Here is a 26,152-nt window from a genome sequence, read left to right as displayed (position 1 = left end):
AAATAAGCCACTATTAACAAATTTGGTTTGAGTCAACAAATAACCCTGCATTAAACTTTCTGATGGAACTGCTGTCTTCTGCGCTGTGTGTGTGACTGTGTTTAGTACAGCATCGTAGTGAGAGGCTGCAGCTCTCGTGAAGAAATACACTTCTAAGATGTAGTCATGCTTTCATGAGCATGCTTATCATGAGGTAATTTAAAGAAGCAGAACACAGGCACAAAACCAGGAATTCCACATGGCACTCGAGAGAGAGAAAACTAAAAAATAACACACCATCATTAGAGATTTTCCATTTTCAATGAGCTATCACAGTTTTATGGCTGAATGGCAGTGCTCCATTACATTAGTATTGAGCTTGATTAAGGTTACAGAGGTAAAAAGTCATTATCAGAGTGGAAGGGTAGTCTGGTAAGCTGCTTACTTCCACATTGCTTGCATACTCTTCTGTCTGTGTTTGATTTTTCTCTTTTGTCATTATTTTATGTGTTCATCTGTTCAGGCATCAACTTAAATGGGTAGTTAGATGGGTTTGTGGCTTTTTCTGTAGAAAGCAAATGTTATTTCAAGTATTGACAAGCCAGTCATAAAAGATATAGATACACGATGAGACTAATACCCTCAAACACTTCTGGTGGAGAAGGAAAGGTTATTGAAAGAGATGAAAATGACCTATGTCCAAGAATTATAACTTGAAAGTGCACAAATTTAGCCTAAAAATCAGCCATTTTAATGGTAACGCTGTTGACTAGAAGACCAGTTTCCTAAACAAGCAGGAGGCTTTGAATTCACAGGCCTTCCTAATGACTCTGTAGTTCATCCAAAAGTTATGAATTGTTGAAGAAATTACCAGATGAGGTTCCATGGTTTATGGTGCACAAGAGGTTTAAGGGAGACCAGAGTCTCTCCTGGTCCTTGCAGTGTTTAAAACATCTTTGTCCATTTGCACGGTAGGCTTACCATCTGAACTGAGTGCTAACGTACAGGTCTAGGGGAGTCTGTTCAGGTAGAAGAACTAAGGCATCCACCTCCACAGATGTACAAATATATTGGGACAAGAATGGAAAATACAAGGAAGAGGTTATGGGGAAGGAAAAATATACACAGAATAGAACCTGAAGAGGTAAAAACTAAAACCAAGCAGAGGGGAAAAAAGACAGGATGGTTTTGTACTGCAGGTGGAAGTTTTTTGTGAGAAGCAAGGCATTCACAGGCACTGCGGTGGAAGTTATCAGCTCCCATGTGCAGCTTTGCACTGCAACTTCTCCCTGTCACAAAAGCAGCTAGCCTTCTGCCCTAAGGACTGGCCCACACCCATCAGGTGATATATGGGTATATGGTAGAAGCCTCATACCGAGGTGTAAGTAGATAATAATTTCTCTTGTATAGCTTACCTTCAGTTCTGCAAGGATGCACAGGTGTACTGTTCCATTGAAATCACTACATAAATGGCAGTGAAACCAATTATGTCTTCCTTTTCACCTCTACGCAGTCTGTCAGGCTCCTGTGTTCCCTTCCTTGAAAGACTTCTTCCAAAAAAATGTATAAAATTCCCTTCCACATTGAAGTAATAACAAAAATGGCAGACAAACTAAATCCAAACAATGTCAGTCTGTGTGCTAAACATCACTCGCTAATCTTTTTGCAGGTTTCTTCATTCCACCCTTTACCCTGTTTACCTATGGCACGCACTTACGTTGTGACTTCTTGAAGGAAGGCTTTTGCATCTTTATTTGTATAGCATGATACTTCAGGCACTATAGAAACAGAGCTGATTACTACCTCCTACACTTACGTTACCTTATGTGCTGAGAAAGCCCCACTTGCAAATCTCAGCAAAGTTTATCTGGGCTTGCTACACTGATCTAAATTGCATTTTACTCTGTCTTGGGTTGTTTTATTTTGGTTTGGTTTTTTGAATACTTGTTCATTGCTGCAGAATGATTTCTGCCTCTTGCCTTTTCCCCTCCGTTTAGACCAGGTTGTCCTAAAATCTGTTGAGCATAATCATTGTAGGTACAGCTGAACATAGAATTATATAATATTGCATCAGGGGAGGAAACACTGAATACCTCTTACAGAAGTTAATGGAACAGAATCTCTTTAATTAAATTGTAACTTCTAGAATCCAGCAGAAAATATGTTGCATCATGCAGGTTTTTTCAGAATGCTTCCTCTAGCCACCTTTATAAAGCAGGCTGCTAAGTGCCCTGCTACCCCTGAACCTCTTACTAAAGCTTCTCATCGCTGTAAATAGGCCAGCCCAGTACATGCTGTTTTGTTATGAGTCCATATGGAGTAATTTCTGTTAAGAAGCCAGCTCCTAAAGTACCTGTAAAGCAGCCCCCGTTCCTGTGCTTCAGTAACGCTAAAGCCAGCTGCTTTGCCTCCCAGCTGAATGCGTGGGGATGAGGACCATCGTCATGACAATAATACCTGCTGCATCTGACTCGCTACAGCGCCTGCTGGGAGAAGTAATAAAAAGTGCGCTTCTCTATGCCAGCACAAGCTGCCACAACACAAGGAGGATTCATTTCCGACTTCAAATTTTCTAGTTTTAATTTTCCTCCTTCAGTCCTCTTGTATTTTTTTAGTACTGGTGGAGAGGAACTTTAGATTATGATCTCTGAGAAGACAACCTGCGGCAGCTGAAAAAGTCTGAGATCTATATGTGTGCTTTCAGTGTTGATGAGAGTGCTGTAATCTCAGTGCTTCATGAGGGAAAACAGAGATGAGAATTTCTGGCTCCACAGCACAAATCAGAGCTGTACAAACAAACCCCCATATGCAGCGTGCTTTTACCTAACGAACATACAGCATACAGAAGCTGGCAGTCAGGCTACAACGTGCTGTGAAGGAAAATTATTCAAAACGTCACAATTTACCTTAGCGCGGCAGCTTTTCATCTTGAAATGTTGACGTTTCACCTGTAATTTCATCTCTGTTATTAACGAATTGTGGAAACTCTTTTCTCTAAGCGCTAGACAGTCAGACAATGTATTATCAGCTAATTATGTTACTAAACACCCATGTAGACTTTCAGACACTGTAAAAAGTGTCAAAATTAGATATATAACTCTTTTCTAAATTAGTGATGTATATGGTACTTTTCTTTCTTCAACTCGTTAATATTACACGATGTCTTTCCAAATGATTCATCTTTCATGGTTAACAGAGGTCACTGTTTTCAGTCTTCTTTTGTAAATATCCTACAGGAGTTTTTCTAAAGGAGTAAATTCTGCACCTTTATCATCTTCCATGCTGAGTGATATTTTGTCCAAATAAGCAAATCTACAGATGTGATAGGACATAAGGATGACATCAAATGTACAGGTAGTAGTAGGCACCAAAATAAGAGATTTTATAAAACCATTTCTATTGGTTGTCATGTACTATGGATTGAACAATAAGCTATACTCCATGCCAGGAGAATTCAAACACCACCTCATTTAGTTGGAGAATAAAGAGCACTTTCAGTTTATCTGTTCTGTGTACATACCAAGGGAACAGAATGGATTCTTCATGCACAAAATATGTCTAAGGTGTTACTGAGAACACTCTGGATAAGGGGGTCAGTCAGTGGGACTACAATGTTACTGTTAGAGTGCCCTCACTTGCAGTGGTGGCGGCAGCAGCAGCAGGCACTGCACGCTGGGCAGAGCACAAGGCTTGCGAGGTCCCAGGGCTGTCCGAGGGTTTCTGAGCCCCAACACTCTGGGGCTGTGCGTGTGGAGGCACAGAAGGCAAGAAGGCCTGGCGAGCGTTGGGCAGGTTCAAATGGCGGGAAGCCACATGGCGCCTGCCCTAAGGGAGTGCCACAGAGCACCAGGGCAGCCACAGAAGGGGCCAGGGCCAGGGCTGTTTGTGCATCAGTTGGTGTGGAAGGGCATGCAAGGAGGGCAGTGTGCTCTGCCAGTGGGCAGCCTGCTCTGCATGCCTGCTTTGCTCTCCAGCAGGCATGGGTTGCAGCCCCGACAGCCTCTCCAACCAACATAAACACATTAAACAATACTCTGTCAGGTGTGTGGCAGTGAGGAGGCACAGACATCGTGACCACTTGACAGGAAGCCATGCCCTCCGCTACTGTTCCTCCAGCATCCAGTAGAACTAATGCAACCAGCCAGATGGAGCTCCAGGCAGTTCTTGTGACCACCCAGCTCTCAGGCTGTAGGGTGTGCCTGCTGCTCCCTGAGATGGAGGGCAAAAGCAAGCACACCTGTGTGAGGTGTGCCCAAGTTGATGAGCTTCTCAGCCTGGTGGCCAAGCTTCAGGAAGAGGTGGGGAGCCTGAGAAGTCCAAAACGGCGATAGATCAGTGGAACCATGCCCTGCCTTCTCAGATGTGCACATGCCAAGCTGTCATGGCCACTTGTGAAGCATACACAACTCTGCACACTGGTCTGCATCAGAATAAAGGCAGAAACTTTAGGGACACCAAGGACTGGAAGGAAGTTACTGCATGGAGCCAAGAGAGGAGCCTGTCTGTCTGCTCACTTTCCACTAATGGGTAGGTACAAAGCCTGGGCTGTGGCAGGTGAGGGATATGAAAAGAGGGAAAAAGCCATCCATGCAAATTCTCCATCCAAGGTCAAATCATCTGAGGCCTTCTAGCAAGTGCAACATCAAGACCACTACTGTGATAAAACAGTGTTGAGTTGCATTCAGAGGTGACACCTTGTCAAGGGAATGGAGGCTGTCATCTGCAAACCAGATCTTTTTCACAGAGGATTGCTGCCTCCCTTGGTCCCAGATTAGGGATGTTACCAGGAAGCTTTCAAGCATAATGCCTTTAGACCATTATGTGTTCCTCCTCTTTCAAACAGGTACCAACAACGTATCTCCAGAAAGCCTGAGGTCAATCAAGAAAGATTTAATGGCCCTAGGGAGGCAACTAAAGGACTCTGGAGCACACACTGTTTTCTTCAATCCTCACAGTAATGGGGAGAGACAGGGAAAGAAATAGGCAAGCCTTGGTCATCAGTGCCTGGCTCCAAGCCTGGTTCCTCCACCAGAATTTTGGGTTTTTATAATTATGGACGGGACGCACCTGTCTCCATGGGGAAAATGTTTCTTGGCCCATAACCTGCCAAAACTGATTTGAGATTGCTTTATAGCTAGGATTGACTGGGTTGGGCGATGCCATTAGGAACACTGAAGTTATGCCAAGGGATGGTGCTGTCTGAGGGAGGGAAGGCTAATCAGAGCATCTATGCCAGGGAGTGCAGTGGATTCAGGAGCACCTCTAAGATGTTTGTATACCAGTGCATACAATATGAGGAACAAATGGGATGAGTTTCTTCTCTGATGAGGTCACTGGTGGATGAAGGGAAGGCAGTGGATGTAATCGTTTTGAATTTCAGTAAGGCCTTTGATACTCTCTGTCATGGCATCTTTATGAACAAATTGTCCAGCCATGTGGCAAGCAGGTTCATGCTACACTGGGTGATGAATTGTTTTGATGGCAGAGCTCAAAAGGTTATAGTGAATGGTGTTTCATTTGGCTGGCAGACAGTTACCAGTGGTGTTCCCCAGGGCTTAAGTCTAGAGCCAGTCCTGTTGAACATTTTTATCAGTGATCTGGAGTGGAATGCATCCTCAGGAAGTTTGCTGCTGATAATGAACTGGGAGGTGCTGTTGACTTCCTTCAGGGATGAGAGGTCTTGCAGAGGGATCTAGATGCATTGGAGCATTGAGCAGTCATCAACAGCATGCAGTTCAGCAAAGGAAAATGCTGGGTTCTGCACTTGGGACAGAGTAATGCCATACACAAGCACAGACAGGGAGATGAGTGGCTGGAGAGCAGCTCAGCAGAGCAGGACTTGGGGGTGCCAGTCAGCAGTGGGCTCAGCATAAGCCAGCAGCATGCCCTGGCAGCCAAGAGGGTAAACTACGTTTTGGGTGTGCTGAACAGCATAGCCAGCTGGGCAAAAGAGGTGATTCTCCTGCTATGTTTAGTGTTGGTGCATCCTTACCTTGAATATTGCTTGCAGTTCTGGTCTCCAGAATATGAAAAGGATGATAAGGTCCTTGAAAACATCCTGAGAAGGACAACAAAGCTGGTAAAAGGGCTGGACGGTGTGTCTTATGAGGAACGGCTGAGAGTCAACCTCATTGCTCTCTGCAACTTCTCAGGGAGAGGAAGCAGTGACAGAGGTGCTGGTCTCTTCTCCCTGATAACCAATGACAGGACAGGTGGAAATGGCATAAAGCTGCACCAGGGGAGGTTCAGACTGGACATAAGGAAATATTTCTTTACCATGAGCATTGTTGAACAGTGGAAGAAGATTCCTAGAGGTGGTTGATACTTCATGCCTGCCAGTGTTCAATGGGTCTTTGGATAATGTCCTCAATAACATGCTTTAATTTTTGGTTAGCTCTGAGCAGGTCAGGCAGTTGGACTTGATGATCTTTGAAGGTCCCTTCCAACTGATCTGTTCTATTCTAAATATTATTTGTAGGCTTCAGTGTGCTTTTTGTGCATTGCTAGAATGAGCAATATGAACATTAGAAGGAATTTAAGGGACTTGGCAGAATAACCAGTCTGTGCTTGGCTGTTAAACACAGTTAATAAGAAAAAGTCACTTGTGTATGTTTTATGCTTATTTATCACAAATTATATTAAACGTTATGTAACAATCATTATGTAGGAGAGTTAGCTTAACGACAGCCTCAAGCAGATCTCTGTCATGGCATCTTTATGAACAAATTCAAGACTGGTAGCACCTGTAGTCTTATTGAGAGTGAGATTTAACATGGAAGATTTCTATTTCTAAGAGCAATAATGAGTTTATTCTTTCACCAGAATACAAATTAGCTACCAGGATATTGGGTGTTAGGAAGCCTGTTAGTTATCTACTAGAATGATGTAGGCAATATGTAGTTACATGACATCAAACCTAGCTAATGATCACATAAAGTATCATCAGCTCGCCTTTGTGTAAGCTTCTACCTTAGTAATGAATATCTTAACTTGTCAGTAACTGTTCCTATATATGAAATATTGTGACCTGTAAACAATTTAAGGTCATAATTATTCAATAATTACCTACACGCTTTTAGACATTCTAGCCAGCCACAACATTTATGGCTGTGCAAGAAAAAAATGATATGGACAGCCTACTCTCATGATTTAGGATAAAGGAGAACCTGCAAGTATTGATAAAATAGAGCATTACCAATGTTCAATGCAGTATGGGTTTTGAAGCAACAAGTATTTAATGATTCATAACTGTAGTTGCACAGTAATTGTTTTATATAATGAATTATTTGTTCCTAAACCATAATACTTACAATAAATGTTGAACTGATCTTTGCACGATTATACTGAAAATGTAGACTCAACACATTTCATGATGGCATAACCCAGTAAAAAGCTAAAGCAAACCAGAGATCCTTTGCAAGCTGTAAAATATTACTTTTAATTATTTTTAATTAAGGGCAAAATACTGGCCTCAACTGAAAGCTGTGTCAATTATACCAATGGAAGAAAGTTTTCATTTCCAATATAGAAGTGGGGAGAGATTCATAAATATGGTAGTGTATGATGCGTCATCAGGCCAGAGTGGTGGGGAAGTTTTGCCTATCAAAGGGACAAGCTATTGTTCATAGGTCAGTTCAATACAGGATCTGACACCCTGTCTGCCAAAGTAACACTGACATTACCAAATAGGGATGTTTTGGAATTCCTGCTGAAGTATCACCAGATCAGTGAAAGGTAAATATAATGTGTAAAGTACAATTGAATCTGTAGTCCTCAAGGACCCCAAGCAAGAGATTGCTGTAAATGCTAACATACTTTACCTGCGAAGGTTCTCTCGGAGGAATAAAACTTATGACATAAAACACATGAAAAGATGAAATTCCTGATGAAGTAGGTCAAGACAATGCCCAGAGTAAATCAATGACATATAGTCTGCTGGTTTTATGGGAAGATTAAATAAAAGATTTTGTTTGTATGCATTCACCTTTGTCTTTCAAAATATTATCCATATGTTTTAAATAAATACTATTATTTTTAAGGCTGATTTCAAAACAACTGGCTAGTACCAAGGCACTTTTTTATATTTTTCATCTAAGAGTGAGACAAATCTAGAGAACAATACCAGTTTTCCTGCCCGCAGAGAATCTTTGCCTTTTTCCTTACTGAAAATGTTTAAAAGGGAGATTTAAGGACCAGAGACAGGAGGTCAAAAGTGTATACCAGAAAAGACAACACAGGGAAAGTTGTATATGTTGGCAGTGTTGATTTTATGCCCTTTATATGAATGTACAACTCTGTTGTATGGGATTATGTTACCCATTTTCCATGTCTGACCTACCAGACTGCCAGCCCTTTTGCCTATTCCTAGCTGTGGTTGATGAAAACTGGTACTGTAACCTTTCTTCAAAATTTAATTTTCAGTTCTGTTCTTCAGAATCTGTATGCTGAGCAAATTCCTTTTTTTTTTTTTTTTTTTTTTTTTTTTAACATTAGCCTCCTAAATCTTTATTTCACCAGAAAGGTGGGAGAACAAAGGAGCCACAGGTGGAGGTTAAGATACCACTCCGATCAGTTCAGATCATATGAATTTGGATCGGTTGCAGGGAGAGCCAGGTTTTTGGATAACACAGAACTAAATTGTCTCAGTTTTGTGAAATGGTATGCTAGAGAAGTGAAGGGAAAAGCATTGGAAGATGTACAGTTAAGACTGAGAAGTGTCGTGAGAAATATAGATTGATGTTTTCTGTAAAGTTGAGCATGAACTTGTTTAGCAGACATTCAACTATGTGATTGCATGAATGCAGCATTAACATTGTCTTACGAGGGAAAGGGACTGTCCTGTCTCAGTTAATATAAAGTCCTTGTTTTGTTTCTATAATTAATTTAATTTTGTTTTCATGAACATTTTAGGTGTATCAATACATGCATGAAACCATAACTGTTAATGGCTGCCCCGAGTTCCGAGCCAGGGCCACTGCAAAGGTAGGATACGTGCAACTGTTGAAGTATGTGGTACCAAAGTGACCTAGTAATTGACTGTGCGCGTGTGTGTTTCAGGTATTCGTGTGTACACTGTAAGAAAATTTAGACATCAGTGGCAGCCCAGAGTCTAGAACCAGTGCTACTTCCCAGGTAACAATCATAATGGAAAATTTAAACCTTTATGCTGCTTCTGTAGCTTAAGAAAAGAGAATGATTTTATGGAATTTGATGTTTTTTGAAAAGCCGCTTTGCAAAAGCAAATCTACTGGTTCATTCTGTAGAGGTCTGCCTGCAACAACCTATATTTTAATGGACTATTTTCCCATACAGCTCATCCAGTGAGGGCACAATGATTTAGGAGGTAGCAAGTATACAGTCAAAATTACACTTCAACTAACGGGAATTATAGGTGCTGAGCAAGTAGTGAGGATGAATGTTGACAGAAATGGCCAGATCAAGAGACTCCACAGCCAAAAACAAGCCCACTTCTCCTAATGCATTGCCAGTTTTAATAAAATACTTTGTCTCTCTATCCATATGAGCCTGCCTTTCTCATATCCTTAGGCCATGACAGCTACCTTACTGCTACTATTAAAATGATAACCTTCTAAGGAAATTCACACAACTGTGGAGGAATACATTCTATGTGCTGGCATGTAGTGTGCTCTGTATTTTCATAACATGCACAAAGATAGATGCTTCCAAACAGGGATGTCCACCCACCATGGCTTTCTTTTTCCCATTATCATTTTGTGCTCAAGACTATCTTCTGGATGGTAAAGCAGGTACTATGCAAAACAGGTAAACCTGCAATAGCCATAAATCCGTGTTAGAAATACTTCATGTTGGTCCCAATCTTGTGAATTTAGTGACAAAACTTCCAGAAATCTTAATGGAACTAAGATCTTACCATTATGTATTTGCATTAGAGATTTTCATTTAAAGCTGTATCGGAAGGTGAAGATCGGGAGTATGTTATAATAAGATTTCTACACTATTTTATAGAAGCAAGCCCAATAGGAGCCAGCAAATAACCTATTACACACAAAATTGCAGTATGTTTTCTGTACTAAGTAGAACATTCCTTTCTGAAGGCTGTTCTGATTTTAACCTTGTTCTGGGAGAAACTTAATGGACAATGTAAATTTTTAGGTCTATGCTACTATACAGAGAAATGTGTATAGGAGATCCTGATTTGTCTACACTGCAGGTAAACATAGAAATTATTACGATGTTGTATAGTAAATGGGGAAATATCCAATTAGTGTTTGCCATTCTCATTTCTTATTCATATAGAACAGCAGGGTTACAGAGCAATGTTTCAATATCGCAATTTCCTGGTTATTTCTGGGCTGTCTGCATTGCATTCTCTTAGTGCATTCATGTCTGACATAAAATGTGTGCATGATGACAAGGTCTGCATGTGCAAAAACATGTAACCGAGAATGATCCATTATGTCACATCATCCACTAGCTTCTATTAAGCATAAGCATTATTAGGATGCTCAGAAGGTATTAGTGTAATGCAGAATTGTTCTAGCAGGTTGGGCTACAAACACACGTTGGAAAGGATAAAAGATTTTCCTGATGTTTATTTAATGATTTGCTGAGATTTATAATTAAAGTAGGAAAACACAGTGAAAAATGAAATACAATGTGTCATAATTTTCTGAGTGCAAGCCTTACAGTTGTATGTTTTTTTTCCATAATAACAATCTGTTTTTTAAATTGATTTATAAATCTATTGTCTTAAGATCTAATTTTTCAATAAATGTTTTGATCTGATTATATTATAAAAAATCATTTTCCTGTTCCATGAATTGTTTAGTTAGTGAGATTTCATGAAGATTAAAATCAAACTTTTAAAAAATAATACTCTTTTAGGAATTTTTCTATGCTCAAAGAATAAAATAACCAATTACACACCTCCAAAAGCAGAGCAGAGAGTAAACAATTCAGTTCATCCACTTGATATTTCAGCTAGGAACACAGTACAGATCGCATCATCTTATCCAACAGTAACACTTTTTCCCTGTGAAAAGGCAAAGAAGCAGCTCACTAGTGATCATAAATTTTCACCACCGCGCAGTCAGGCTTCCTGGTGTCTCCTTCTGGCTCTGCTGCTAACTTTCTGCGTTATCTTTGATAAGTCACTTAAATTCTCTGTTCCTCTGCTTACTCCTTTATTTCAAAAGCATTGGCATGGAACTTAATTTTTGCAAAGTGCTTTCAGACAATCAGAAAAAAGGCAGAATAAGATACTTGAATGTTTTCACGGGACTTAATTCTTCCTGCAAAATGATCAACAGAGTGTATCAGTGTTCTCTCTGCATAGCCAAATGGCTCTTTTTTTCTTCCAGGCAACAGTTGCTGCTTTTGCTGCAAGTGAAGGCCATTCACACCCGCGAGTGGTGGAGCTGCCAAAGACTGATGAAGGCCTGGGCTTTAATGTGATGGGAGGAAAGGAACAAAATTCACCTATTTATATTTCTCGCATCATTCCTGGAGGAGTGGCAGAAAGGCATGGAGGGCTCAAACGAGGGGACCAGCTGCTTTCAGTTAATGGAGTGGTATGTTGAAATTTGGTAGACATTTCATTTTCATGTGGATTTTCATTTTTCACAATTGTTCTGATACCATGATGTAAAATGCAATACATGAAATAAAAAGAAACAGCTTTTTGAGAGGCCTTCAGTGTGCATTGCAGTCCAGTGAGGCAAAGCCACATGGACAACTTTGTGCCACTACAATTTCTGTTGGAGTGGAGGTTGCTTGAAGAACTTTATTTTAAATTCACACCACATGCTGAATTTACAGGGAAGCTATGTCTTTCTAATTGTCAATTCTGCAAATTTCTTCTGTGGTAAGAGCATTAAAATGGGCTTTGTCATTTTTGCACTCCATATCCTCTGAGGCACACAGATCTTTTTAAGTACAATGATGCCTCAGTGGCAGTAGTCTTGTGACCTTCAGAGAATTTGAAAACATAAAATAAAATAAATTTGATATGCACATTTGCTACTGATTTCCTGTGGAAAGTGCATTCTGGATTTCTTTCAATGACATTCATCCGTCTATGAAACCTTTATCAAAGAATCAGCTGTGCAGATGAACACATACAGGGAGCCTGTATGGTCAATAAAAAGGTACATTTTTACATAGTCATTCTGTGTTTAAGTCAGTACTGCAAGATGGAGTGTTTTGCTGTAGTTTCACTACAATGAAAGGAATATCAATATGGAGGTAAAAATAAAAAGGGTGCTGGAACAGAGGAAAAGCAGGTTCCACCTATATAATGTGGGTCAAATTCTACCTTTCATTTTGCCTTTTATTCTCCTTTACAATGGAATGTAAACTACTAAAAATGTAAGCACACTCATTCATATAACCCCACGCTTCTCTTAATGAAAACATAATAGTTTTTCATGCAAAACCTACATCTAAACCTCATGTTTAAATACACCAAGGGGAGTTATGAGCAATTTCCAAATCCAGTCATACATAGAAGACTTTCCAACTTAAATTTTCTGCTTGTTGCAAGCTTGTAAAGAATGAAGAAAATGCTGTATTTTATACACTTTCATGTTGTCATCTGTTTCTTTCAAACAATAGGTATTTCCCTTATCTTGAAACAGTGCAACACTTCAGACAGACTTTTTACCATTTCACTATCAACAATCTTGCTCTCAAAAAAGAAACAATAATTCTGTAAGCTTGCTAGCTCCAGTACACAATGAGAAGATAGAAAACAAAGACAAGTCACTACAGATTATTTAGTCTCAGGGAAAGAGAAATCAAATGAACATTTAATAAGTAAATTGCCTGAACTTCACTGCCTGGAAGAAGATCAAATAATTTTGTGATTGTTCAGCTTTCAGTAGGTGACTAAAGATGCAGGTGAAAAGAGTTTATATACTCTAACTGATGTATGATTCTCAAAAAGTCCTTTTACTTTCAACAACATGTAGGCAGATATTGGGCAGGAAAGTGGTGAACCTTCAAACATCTAGATACATTGACTTTGACTCTATTGTCACCTCTGTTTCATGATACGCTTCAAAAAAATTCACAAATGCGCTCTACAGTATGGATTAAGCTAATACAGCAGAAAACATCATATAAAATTTCCTGTTGCATGTAGGCACGCAAGAAGGTGGATTCTGAGATACAGCAGGGCTATTTTTGTGTTTGGAGTCTAAACAACAGGATTTGAAGTTTGAATTACAATTGCATACTTGAAATAATGCCTATGAGCAACTGTTCATAAACCAGTCTTGGGCTTGTTTAAGCTCGTACAATATAAAAGACAAAAATTATAGAAGTAGCAATTTGTTTGCAGACAGCTTGAGACAGGAGGAAAAAGGTCTAAATTTAACATTGTTCAGTGGGACTAGTTCACTCTGTGCTTCTCTCAATTTAACTGGAGAAAAGCAAATAATATACAGTATGTACAATACAACAGACGGCTCAGCAGTGGAACATGGAATGAAGATGAAATATCTGTAACTTGTTTACACTCAGAAGTTGCTGGTTATCCAGCTTTATAATTATCAATGTAAAATTAGAGCGGTGTGTTCAGAATCCAGATTCGATATCCCAGCGTGACTGGGATGACTGTTCCTTGAGCTGTTTCACCGGATATTAAAAAAATTGATTTCTCATTACACTGGGGATTTTGTTACATACTTTTGTCCCACACCCCCTAAAAGTAAAGGAAATTGAAAGCAGTAAGCCCTGCAGATGGCTCAGCAAAGGCTCTTGCTGGTGACTGTTCATACCTGGCAAAGATTCTATGTTTATCAAATACCTGGAGTGAGTCAGATACAGGCAGGGATGCAAAATAGATTTGTAATGGCAAATTTCTCACCCAAGCATTTTCTTGCAGTTACCTAATAGAAAATTCTTCTCAGTTTCTCAACTTTTGGATAACAACCAGATTCTCTTTTTTGTCTGCAAAGGAATGGGTTTTTGTTTTGTTTATATGTATGACAGATATGCGTGCCTGGATACTTTAAAGTTTGGTGTTTTCCTGCACCATATCTACAGTTCTTTTAGCTATTCCTGTCTCTGAAGTCTTTTGTCATTCCTTTTGATGCAATCTGCCAATGCAATAAGGGAAAGAAATACATGAATAATGTGAATATAAATAAATATATATAACAAAAAATTACGTATTAAATCAAAATATATATTCTGAAAGAAATTTATTAAATCCTGTGTTTGGTGGGTGGGTCTAGAGTAACATGAGAGTCAGATCCTTGCCATGTCCTCAGCCAGTGTAATCCAGGCAGCAAAATCCCTTGTGCAGCTGTGACTGAAACCAGCAGGCGTCCTTTGTCAGCACAGCCTTGGTGGTTTGCAGAGGTGGGAAAAGTCAAGCAGCAAAACAACTTTCTTTGCTGGTATAAGCTCTTTTCCCTGCTCCAAGGTGCTCTTCTATTTTAGTTGTGCAGCTACAGCTATGCAGGTAAAGCATTTCAGAGGCCTTGAAAATATGAGCAGAAGCAATGGTGAAGATGCTAATAGCAAGTAGAGAAACGATATTTAAAAGCAGCTGAAAAATGGGTGTTAAGATCTGAGCTGGGTAAGTTTGGTAAGTAGGATTCATACTTAGCAACACAATCTTAAGCTTTGTTAGTTTCCCCATTTTTGTTATGGTTCAGAGCTTTAGGCTTAACTCTTTGTCATTACTGTTCAAGTCAATGGGAGTTTTCCATTCACCTGAATAGTAACAAAATCAAATCCTTCATTTCTAATTAAAAAGTACTGCCTGTAAACTGGAAGAACAAGGCCGGAGGCAAATGGGAAATAAAACATGCAATCAGGAATTAAGTTAAATACAGATTACTAATTTGGATTAAGTGTTAAAGTACACTATCTTGTAATTCCTTTAACGAACAGACACAATCACAGTTGCTTATTGATGTCAGTTAAAACCATCCAAATCTTTGAAAGCAAATGAATATTTCAGCTTTTCTGCCTAGCTTGGGGAACTTTTTTTTTCATAACCTGTTCTAAGTCCATACTGTTCCACAACAAAATTGATCACAGCAACACTGAATACAGTGTCATTTCCTTTGAATGTCCATGCCACATCATACTGGCTGTGATTCACAAGAGAAAAATGAAATGCAAAATAATGCAAAGTTTTATACAGTTCCTTTAATGGTGAGAAGTAGGTTTACAAAAGCCAGTATTACCATGTCACAAAGCAATGAGTTGTGCATCTATAACTTCCTATTTCAGCTCTTTTTGGAGCATCAGATACACTCACTGTTTCTTATGCAGCAACAATTTCTTCTTCAAATATTTTTGACAAAATTCTTTTTTCATCAAATTACCTATGGGTGGCAGTGTCTGTTTACCAGATTTATCCCAATCACATTTTCTAACACATCTGGTTATCACAAATAATGAATTCTCTTGAAGATCTTTTAATAGGAGACCTACTGGAGGGATTTCATGAGCATACAGCTGAAAAGCATGAAGCCATTTATATGGATATTTATTTCAGGGTTTCCTCTGTTTCTGGTAGTCGTTTCAGCACTTGAAATAACATTCATTATGACAGAATCACAGATTGTCTGAAATTCAAAGGGACCTTTGGATACCATCTAGTACAACCTCCCTTTTCAAGAAGGGTCCCCTAGAGTACATTGCCTAGGACTATTTCTCTAAGTTGCATTGTTTTTAAAGCATCTTACATTTCTGTAGAAGCATGATTCCAGTGAGTTGACCAACATATGAAATAATTATTTAGAGGAGTATGTTGACGGACATTTAACAAGAGGCAGGAATATAAACAGCAAGGTGATAAGCTTGAATGGTGTTGTTTATATTATTTATGTAGAAGTGCATTGTATCTGTTTTATGAAACTTTTAAATCATTATTGCTAGCTCGTAATGTGCCACAACAAAAGTAATCTTTATTCATTCTGTTCTTGCACAATGTTACTCAGTCAAATAGGTGAGATGAAAATAGAATTTTCTTCTAATATCTGACAGTTGCTATAACAATGCTAAGTTATTCTTTTAGCATGAATTGAGCATCAAATATTTTGAACACTGCTGCTTCTCTTTGGAGGCTTATGGGTATAGTTTCATTTTAAATAGCATGGTTTACATACAAGTTTTAAAACAGCATGCAGTAAAACTTTGATTTCTCATTTTATGTGGGAAGAAATTGGCTTATTTTTTAAATGGTCTAAAATCCATTTGAAAATCTCTGTTGTGCAGGCTTTTTTCTGTGCAGAGATACTTTTGTTTGTTGGAATACATCCTACGACACGTGGGCAATCACAGACCACTAGAAAATACCACCCTTGCTCCTAAGGTGTGGAACAATCAGCACGCCTGAAAAGCACTCCAGTCAATCCATTTAATGGTAGAAATTAAATATTCTTTTCACAGCCAAATCACCTCCCCCTTTTGGAAGTGTACTGTTTCAAACAATGCTGGCATAGAAATCAGAGCTTGTGCCCCTTTGGGTATAGGTTTGACTTCACAGCAGATACCACGGTACTATAAAACATGTTCTAGCAAGGGAGGTAAAATACGTTCCTTAAGCAAGGACTTGAAATATTTCAGTTGTTAGTGTTTGATTACATACAACTAACCAGATAAAGACTGGTTTATTTCCAACAGAATCAGTGTTATATCTATGTTGAATGTGTGAGCAGTCACATTAACTTCCTAGCACACGGGATGTCCCTGGGAGTGGTGGCCGCGCTCCTTTTCCTGCAGCTATGTGACTGCCGAATCACCACATGCAACTCACAGCAGGATCCAAGCAGGGCCAGGGCATAAGAAAGACATCCTAATTTCAGACTTGCAATTTCTTCATTTCTTACCAACGTGTAAATAAGATTCCACGTTTGCTCTATTACACTTCAGTTTTCTACCTTGCAAATAGATCGGTTGGGTTTTTACTGCAGGGATTGTTGTTTTGGTTTGGTTTGGTTTTTGACATTGTTTGCATAAAACATGCAGAGTATTTACCCTCCCTTTCACATAGATCATAGGTTAGGTTTGTAAAGCAACCTAAAACAGATTTGGGTTATTTAATGTTCGAAAATGAATACATTTCACAATAGCGCAGAAGTCTTATTTAATTCCACACTTTGCCTTAATGGCTCCTTGAAAACTGTATGGTCTGTAAATTTCCTAAAACACTGACAGCCTTTCCATGGCACCATGTATAAAATAAAGGGCAGAGCTCTAGATCAAAGCAGCATTTTCGCTGTTAAATCTGTGCTCCTTGCCTCCAGAGCGTGGAAGGGGAGCACCATGAGAAGGCAGTGGAGCTGCTGAAGGCGGCTAAGGACAGCGTCAAGCTGGTGGTGCGCTACACTCCGAAAGTGCTGGAGGAGATGGAGGCTCGTTTCGAAAAACTGAGAACAGCACGGCGCCGGCAACAGCAGCAATTGCTCATTCAGCAGCAGCAACAGCAACAAACTACACAGCAAAATCACATGTCGTAGGTGAGAGTATTCATTGTCTTCCTTAACGCCCTCTGGCAGGACAGGGCCGCACACCAGGGCCTGTCCCACCACCAGCCAGGGGCACCGGGGCAGCCCCAGCCTGGGCACTGGGCACCTCCCTGGGGACAGGAACAGGCCAAGGCCAGGCAGGGCCATGGCCCATGGGTGGGCCCAGCTGAGCAGAGCCCGTGGCCAGACAGGGCAGGGGCTGGCAGCCCTGGGGGTGACGAGGGGTCTTGGGCATGGGGCGGGTGGGGGAGCCCTGGGGATGGGCAGGGGCAGGGCTGGGTGTGCCCTTGGGGCACCATAAGCACTTACCACAGTGAGGAGAGGATGAGGAGGGCTCATTCTTTGATACATTTCCATGTGGTCTGTCCCATTAGAAATGTATTTTGAAAATAACAAATTCTGGAGCCAATTTCCTATTAATAACCCATATATCAATACCCACTATGCAGCATGGGCTTATGTGCAAGGAAGACAGCATAAAAAATCAGTGTTTCCGGAGAACATTTGTGACAAGTAAGGAAATGCTACCAGATTTAGACATAGTTTAACATATTTTCAATCATCCCTTTACTACTGGGCAACAGAGCATCAATATTTTCTGATGATACGTGAAGAAAAGTCTTTCTAATCCTTATCCTGCTGCAGGAACCCCAAACTTCAGCCCGTGGTTCCTCTGCAGGGAACCTACAAGTGCTTACTTCTCCTCTACAGTTTGGTGGGACATATTTATTCATGACAGACATTCAGTAGCTTCCAAAAGGGTTGCGTATTTTCCAGTGTAGTTGAAACAGGTAGCTTGTGAGGTTCAGAGACATTAAAACCCAGATTCTCCATAGCTGCATGGTTTCTGATATCAGTGAGAGCTTGTGACATGAATGCATTTACAGATCTGCTCAGTTTTCCCAAATTAAATCAAATAGGAAGCATGGGGTAAAGCAAGGACTTAAATCCTAATCTTCCACATCTCATACCAGCTGTTCCCAGAAGAGGACATTTCTATCAGTTGTGTCAGCAGTAGTCTACAGGTAACTCATAAAGTCCCTAAATTGCTGGTAAATGAAAAGCTCAACATGTGTGCTTGACAATGCATACTTGCAGCCCAGAAAGCCAATAGTATCCTGGGCTGCATCAAAATAATTGTGGCCAGCAGGTCAAGGGAAGTGATTCTTCCCCCCCTCTGCTCTACTCTTGTGAAATGTCACCTGGAGTACTGCATTCAGCTCTGGGGCTCCCAGCACAAGAAGGACATGGACGTATTAGAACGAGTCTAGAGGAGGGCCACAAGGATGATCAAAGGGCTGGAGCACTTCTCCAGTGAAGACAGGCTGAGGGAGGTGGGGTTGCTTGGCATGAAGCAGAGAAGGCTCCAGAGAGACCTTATAGCGGCTTTCTAGTACCTAAAGGGAGTCTACAGGAAAGCTGGGGAGGGACTCTTTGTCAGGGAGTGTAGTGATAGGACAAGGGGTAATGGCTTTAAACTAAAGAAAGGTAGATTTAATTAGATATTAGGAAGAAATTCTTTACTCTGAGGGTGATAAGGCACTGGAGCAGGTTGCCCTGAGAAGTTGTGGGTGCCCCATCCTGAGAAGTGTTCAAGGCCAGATTGCATACAGGTTTGAGTAACCTGGTCTAGTGGAAGGTGTCCATGGCAAGGGGGTTAGAATTGAATGATATTTAAGGTACCTTCCAACCCAAACCATTCTATGATTAAATGATGAGAAATTGAAGCTCCAAGTGATGGTGGTGTTGTTACTCATGGTGACTCTGACCTCTGCTGATATTTAGGGGGGAAAAAAAAACAACCATGTAGACAGCCTGTTTCTGTGACTATTAAAATTCCAGTTTTGTTGATGCAAACAGACACTGAAGTGTCTATGAAGATTCTAAGTGGGATCTCAATACTACTTCAAGGCCTTAACTCAGGAAGGAGTAGTGTTTTGTGATGTAAGTTTTGGGTTTCTATATAAAATAGGCCCATTGCAGGAGCCAAAACAGCAGTCTCACATAAAGTTTTTCCAATTCCTTAAATCTTTTTTTAGCAAGTAAGGTATTTTTCCTGATTTTCCTTTTTTTTTTTTTTTTTTTTTCTTTTAACTGAAAGGGAAGGAAGGCAGGCAGAAACAGCCAGCAATTTAATTCCTCAGTTCCTTGTGCTTGCTCTGAGAAATGTATTTCTTTAATTCTAGGTTATTCTCAAGAAAAAAAAAGCCTCGATCAAGAGTGCAGTAATCAAGCAACCAGAGCTGTACTTCAGTATTCCAGCAAAAGGGAACAACTACAGGAACACAAAACAGAATTCATCTGGAGAATGTACAGTTCAAGAATAATGTAGTTAAGACAGCCATATAGAGGGTACTTTCATTATAAGGCTTTTCAGAACATGGCAGTCACAGGTACATACTACTTCTGTGACTCTGTGCCTAATGAGAACAGCATGGTAAGTAAACACTATGAGACAGAGAAGTCCAGGGCTTCCAAATAATTCTGTTTGTTCTAATCTTGCACTCCTTACTCTTACAAATTGGCCAGTTGGCTTTCTCTAGTCAGTGAAAGTTTTGTTTTAAGGAGAACAAGATTGGCAGCTTTGGGGAACAAAATCTTTCTCTACAGTTATCTCCAGAAATAAACTACATCATTTCAGAATTTAGCCACAGACATCAAACTCACACGTTGCGCTTCACAGCCACTTTGTAATTTATATTGTAGAGCTGTTTTAACCTAACTTCCTGTTTATAATTTTCAATTTTCCTTCTGAAAATAGCAATTTACTATATTTATAAAGTATTCCATTTGTAGAAGCAATTAGCTTTTTACTCTTGGTGTTTCCATATATTTTATTATGCATCAACAGAGTGAGAAAGTTTTAGGTCAATTTTAATTTTATTAGTAGTAAAGTTAGGGAATCCTAGAACTGTATTTTTAAATGTAGGCATTGCTTGTATCTATTATAGCTACTATTCAGAAATCTATAACTGGATATATTATATATTTATTCCATAAAATATATATTGTCTGAATGTACCTGTTAGAGAAGTAGGGTCTTTGCTTAGCATGTATTGCAAATGTAGTAAGCTAATGTTAGCAAAAGACCAAGCTTTGTTTGGCAGATATTCCTGTGATAGCATAATCTAAGCTTTTTTTTTTTTTTGTATTATTTAATTTATTTTCCAGTCTAATGTTAATATATTTTAGCGAGGAGGAAGTGTAAGTTGTTTCTTTTAAATCCCTCACATTGCTGTTTGAATCAATTTGAAGTTAATAGTTCTGACTTTTTTTTTTTTTTTTTTTTTTAATCAAACCAAATTGGAATGCACAAACAAAACACATAATTAAGTTCTTAAGTTTACATGTCTGCTTTTCCAAAGAAAATAGTCAAAGCTGGAAGGCTTTAAATGTCATCTGCTTTCAAGAAATTAAGAAAGTGGAATCCCCATATTCTAATAAATGATCATTTAAAGCATGCCTTCTGTGCTACATTAGGAAATGCTTGGAGGAGAAAAAGAGCTTAGGGCAGAGCCCTACAGCCCTTGCATATTGAAAACTCTAGCTGATGTTAGTGAAAGTTTAGCAATGCAAGGAAAGTAGAAATAGTCTGAACCAGTGTTCTGGTTCTGAACTTGGAAAAAAGTCAGCAACAGATATTATTTTGAAGGATCTACTCCCAGAGGGAGGCAAAGCAAAGCAGGGGTAATGGGCAGTATCATATGTACGTTAAAAAACAGATGGAGGCTGGCCACCAGTCTTGACAGTGTTTTATTAGTGTAAGTAGCAATTGAAAAGAAATTACTGTATTTTTAAAGCCAGACATCATGAATACATGCAGAAAAAGCTCATTTTATACAGAAAAGTAATTCTATCCAGTGGCTGTTGGTGGCAATGTCAATTAAGACAGTGGAGCTTGAGCACTACCAGAATTAAAGATGAAATATATTGTATTGTGCTCTGCCCAGTGTCTTTTTATATTTAATAAAATTGTATGTACCTATTTTAAAGCTGTTTTCTCAAACAGACACTGCTGTTAATATTGACAGTATATAACTTGTTATTATGACGACATAAAACTGTTCTGTATCTCATCAGTATGATTTGAGTTACACTGATATTTGTGCATTTTCAGAGACCAAATATTATTCAGGTTTAGTCAGCCCACTGTACTGCATTTTTCCAGACTGCCTCTCCACCTCCTCCCCTCCTCTTCCTCAAAAAATTTAGGTTTGATGGAGTGGAATGTGCTGATTAATAAATTTCAATAATAGAATGTCATTCATATAGAGAAGCATATCAAATTCATTTTCATATATTATTATTCAATAAATTATTTATACACACTAATATTAACACTCCAGTCTTTGCCAGCATTTAAAAGTAACATGAAAGACAAATACAAGTAAAATATAACCATTAACAAATGTGAAGTAGAAGCAGGGAGAAAAAACTCCTTAAGGGTTACTTTTCATGCCCCCTACTGATCAATAAAACATAGCCACTTCATCACAGAGTAATCTGCGTCTCTTAAAACTATCATTGCATTTTGTTATAAACAGTCTGTCTATTTGTGATTTTAATGCCTTTGGTACTGATGCAGTAAGGCATTGACACACAGGCACTCCAAAGGCCCTAAAAGTAGTTCAGGGAGGACAACATTTACCACATGCAGGTCTGCAGGTACTTTTGCATCACATTTGAACTGACTGGTCTCCTGACATTTGCTGTTTCACTACGCAGAGTTTACTGTTTCACTACACAGACTGACATTCCTTCAGGCAACTTAGTGACTTTTATTGCTCACATTTACCCATGGGGCTCCCTCACATGCTTCCTTGCACTGGCAGCAAATCGAACTAGGAGACCAGGAAGTCTTTTCTGTCTCCTTACTACAGTAACCAAAGGGGTGTTGCAATTTTTACAAGCTGTTGCATTATGTTCACCTATGCCAAAGATTCAGATGTAAGAACTGATAACAATAGACATTCAGGGTTGGTGTCATTTACTTACAGAAGTTGATGGATCTGCTGTTCTAGCCATAGTTTTTCTATTTGTGCCATTTGATCTGACTGGCAGTTTATAGGGGATTTAATGATTTTATATCCCTTGACAAAGTGAAAAGCTCACCAGGTTGCATTTTCCTCTTCTCCTTCTACAGTGACAAATCATAGATGAAAGGTCAATGAACACACGAGTGGAAGCAATGACATAAAAATCTGTCTGCAGTGCCTTGGCGAATAATACTGCAGACCTCTTAGTCCTATGTGTTGTACCTTTTGTACATATTTGTCACAGCCAATGTGACAAATATGACCTTTGGGAACTCTTGCAGTAGGCACAAAAATATATGCCACATTTGCTGGATAAGAAACTGTTTATTCAGCTACTGATTTTAGAGATTTTGGAGTTCTATATGAAATCTAAGATCTTACAAGCAAACAAGGTTTCTAGAATAAAAAATGCCATAGAACAAGAAGGTTGTTTTTGCCTGTGCTTGAAATAATACAGAATTTTGAGCATAATTACAGAATTAAAAATAGTTATTGTGTGCATACAAGATGTATTTCATTATAAGATGAGAGACTGTTTCAGAAAGTAGCAGCTATGTTAAAAAGTATGAGTTTTTTTTTTTTTTAAAAAAAAAAAAAGGACCAAGCAATCTTCTAATGCAGAATTGTGTCTAGAATTCTGTCTAGAAGAGCTAAGGGAATCTGTGCATATATAAGCAGAGGATTATCAGCTAGAATTAGTACTGTCCCTGCATAAGCATTAGTAAAACCATTTCTGTGGCTAGCATTAAAGAAAAAAAAATACAGGTTTCAAAAGCAGAGAGCATTATGGAATGGTTTGCAAGAATGTGCTGCATGCTACGATACATGTCTTGTGAGAAACAAAACCCATTACACTTAACCAGGAGAAGGTCAAGACGAATTAGGGACGCATTCAGACAGTCTTGCCAGCAGGCCCAAGCTTACCCCGCTTCTCCACGAAGGAAATGTAATCTTGTGCTCTGAACCAGCAAAAAGATTTAGATATATGCTTGATGGATTCATTGCCTCTACCTCCAGCTGTCTAAAAGCAAGCTGCGGAGCTTAAGCCGACTGTTTCTATGGTCAGTGGAGAGTTAGAGGCATCCCCAGAATGTGATTCATTCCACCTGTCTCTGACATCTATCTTAAAACAGGATAACACGCCCTGTGAAAGGGCTTACGAGCAGAGCCCCTGACTGAACAGAGAGCCTAAATGACTGACTAGGTTGGAGTAAGCAGTGTCTTTTGTTTTCTTTGCTGCTCTGCTCATGCACAGCTTCATGTAATAAATAAATAAATAAGCAAGCAAGCTCCCTGTGTTGAATTCCCTAGTCTAAAATTTCTACCCACATAGCTCAGATGACTAATACGCCTTACACATGATCTGATTTGCAGGCAGGTTCCTGTTGATGTAGTTGTCTGTTCTGAAACGTTCAGAAATGTTTCATGTAATTCCCAACATAACAATATGCAATAATTCTAAGAGCAATTTGAGAGCTCAGGGCTATCCTTAGCAATTGTTTTGGTCTGTGTTATATCCAGGAGCAGACTACACCAAAATCCAGTCCGTGAGTGTTAATAACAGAAGTCTATACTGCCACCAGTAGCACTAGGCTAGTATTTTATAACAGCACCAGTCCAGAATATGAACAATTGCTTTTGATTTTTGGTTACAGACGGAGATGCACAAAAATCAAATCCATCAATCTTCCATTGTAGGAATTTGTTATACCAAAATTCATAGCAAAACTTAACCAGGTTTGAAATTTAGAAACCTGCAGCAATTCAGTGTAAATTAAACAGGTGACAAAAGGAAAGATGTCTATAAAGAGCAGTCAAAATAAAAACAAAAGAAAAGAAAACAAAAACTATAGGAATTTAATCTCCCATCTGCTTTAATGTATTTTCTTACAGTTTTGTTATTATCAACTCATCTGACTAAAAGGGAAGCATATGGTTCAGCAATTATACTTACTTTTGTCTAAACTATAAAGAGAATAGATGAGTAAAGAGTAGATGAATACCTCTTCCCTTCCTTCCTCCTTTCTTTCTCTGAGGCTTACATAAGGCTGGGTTCTGTCTGCAAGAAAATAACACCCAGTGCTATAGAAAGTTTCTTCTTTAGGCAAATTAGAGTTCACAGAATCCTCAAGCGGCTGAGGCTGGCAGGTCCCTCTGGGGCTCACCAGGCCCAAGCCCTGCCCCAGCAGGGCCACCCAGAGCAGGTTGCCCAGGGCCATATCCTGGAGGCTATTGAAGGTCTCCAAGGAGGAGACCCCACAGCCTCTTTGGGCAGCCTGGGCCACTGCTCCGTCACCCACACAGAAAAGACGTGCTGCCTGGTGTTCAGGAAAAGGGAACCTCCTGTGTTCCGGCTTGTGCACCTTGGCTCTTGGCCTGGCACTTGGCACCACAAAGTTTCAACAAAGTGGATGTATTTCATAGATCTGCAGGCTCCTGATTTATCAAGGAAACTCTGTGTTAAGCTTGAAGACGAAGGTCTTTCCCAGCCTTTTCGTTTTGGCAGACCAACTATTGCACTTGTAATAATCCATCTGGGAGACTAGGATTTGTTTTTAAACTGCTCCAAGTAAAAACTTTATCCCAGGAGTCACTTCTCAAATATTTCTGTCACGATGAAAGAAATGAAAAAGACAAACACAAAGGGTAACTTTCGAATTACTGAGAGGAGCCAGTGCAATGCTACAGAAAGGGGGTCATATTTTTGACTTTTCTCACATTCATTAAATCTTCTCCAGTAATACTTTTTTTCTCTATATAAGTAAATTACTTTCCAGTGCTGGGAGGACAATCCACTTGTCTAGTAGCAGGTTTTGGTAGGAATAAGGCAAGAGGCCTAGCCAAAAAAAAGGAACAGTTTGGAAGAGCCCTGCACTGTATGGTAAGGTAGCTGTGGGTAATTTAGTGCTAAGGGTGAGTGCACCACAAATCAGAGTACTCCTAGAAAAACTTTTCCCACTGTTTTTCTTTCTCATATCCCAAATCTACTCCTAATTCCACCAGTTTTGCTGCCTAAAATTTCCTCTGACAAGCCCCTCACTATCACCATGCTATTACAGCTCTACCACTGCAGAAATCCCCTTTACTTCCTTCACGAGTTTTCTTTCAGCTGAGCACTGACACTTGTCCACATACGATCTCCTGCATTTACAATCTCCTCAGCCAGCTGCAGCATTCAGACTTAGCCAGGTCCACCTCTTGGAGCACTCTTTTACAGGAAGGGGACCTGAGCATCAATTAACTCAGACTAACAAGTGGGTGCTGGCAACTTCTTATGTAGCATTATTTATCTCCACTGTTTAGTTTTGCACCAAATATTGCAATATCATTAATTCGATCTCAGACATGCTGCATTTGATTCCTCTGTATGCGCAGCAAACTCGAAAGTCTGTTGTATGGACAAATCTAGCTATCATTACACATACTTGACTATGCATAGAATTGTGAATTGGCTTTCACAACTACTCCATTTCCCTTGGACCGTGGCACCCTACAGCTCCGAGACGAATAAATACACCAAGGGAGACGCCTAGTGTTTAACGATGTGCACAGCATCTTTGGCTATCCCTACCACTGCTAGAGTTGGCTTTCTGCTAGCATTAAAAATGCAGGTGTGGAGGGACGTATGTGATGCTTCTTCAGAACATTTCCACACATTTCACAGTG

At 39.6% G+C, this 26,152-nt stretch overlaps 1 protein-coding gene across 3 annotated transcripts in view; it reads left to right on the top strand.

The window, feature by feature from the left end:
• LIN7A (lin-7 homolog A, crumbs cell polarity complex component) overlaps positions 1–23,059 on the top strand; it is a 50,550-nt gene extending 27,491 nt beyond the window's left edge. The window contains exons 3-6 of one of the 3 annotated variants that reach the window (XM_035335035.1): positions 8,890–8,961; positions 11,322–11,531; positions 17,229–17,437; positions 19,637–23,059. In XM_035335035.1, the coding sequence (XP_035190926.1) occupies positions 8,890–8,961; positions 11,322–11,531; positions 17,229–17,437; positions 19,637–19,679 (534 nt within the window). In that variant the 3' untranslated portion in view covers positions 19,680–23,059. Of the gene's footprint in view, positions 1–8,889; positions 8,962–11,321; positions 11,532–17,228; positions 17,442–19,636 lie in introns of all 3 variants that reach the window. The other 2 variants (XM_035335043.1, XM_035335053.1) reach the window with 2 other exon arrangements.
• The last annotated feature ends 3,093 nt before the right edge of the window (positions 23,060–26,152 follow it).

The sequence above is a fragment of the Oxyura jamaicensis genome, chromosome 1 (genome assembly GCF_011077185.1).
Source record: "Oxyura jamaicensis isolate SHBP4307 breed ruddy duck chromosome 1, BPBGC_Ojam_1.0, whole genome shotgun sequence".
Taxonomy (NCBI): domain Eukaryota; kingdom Metazoa; phylum Chordata; class Aves; order Anseriformes; family Anatidae; genus Oxyura; species Oxyura jamaicensis.
The sequence above is the reverse complement of the archived record's forward strand: the minus strand, read 5'-3'. Positions and strand labels throughout refer to the sequence as shown.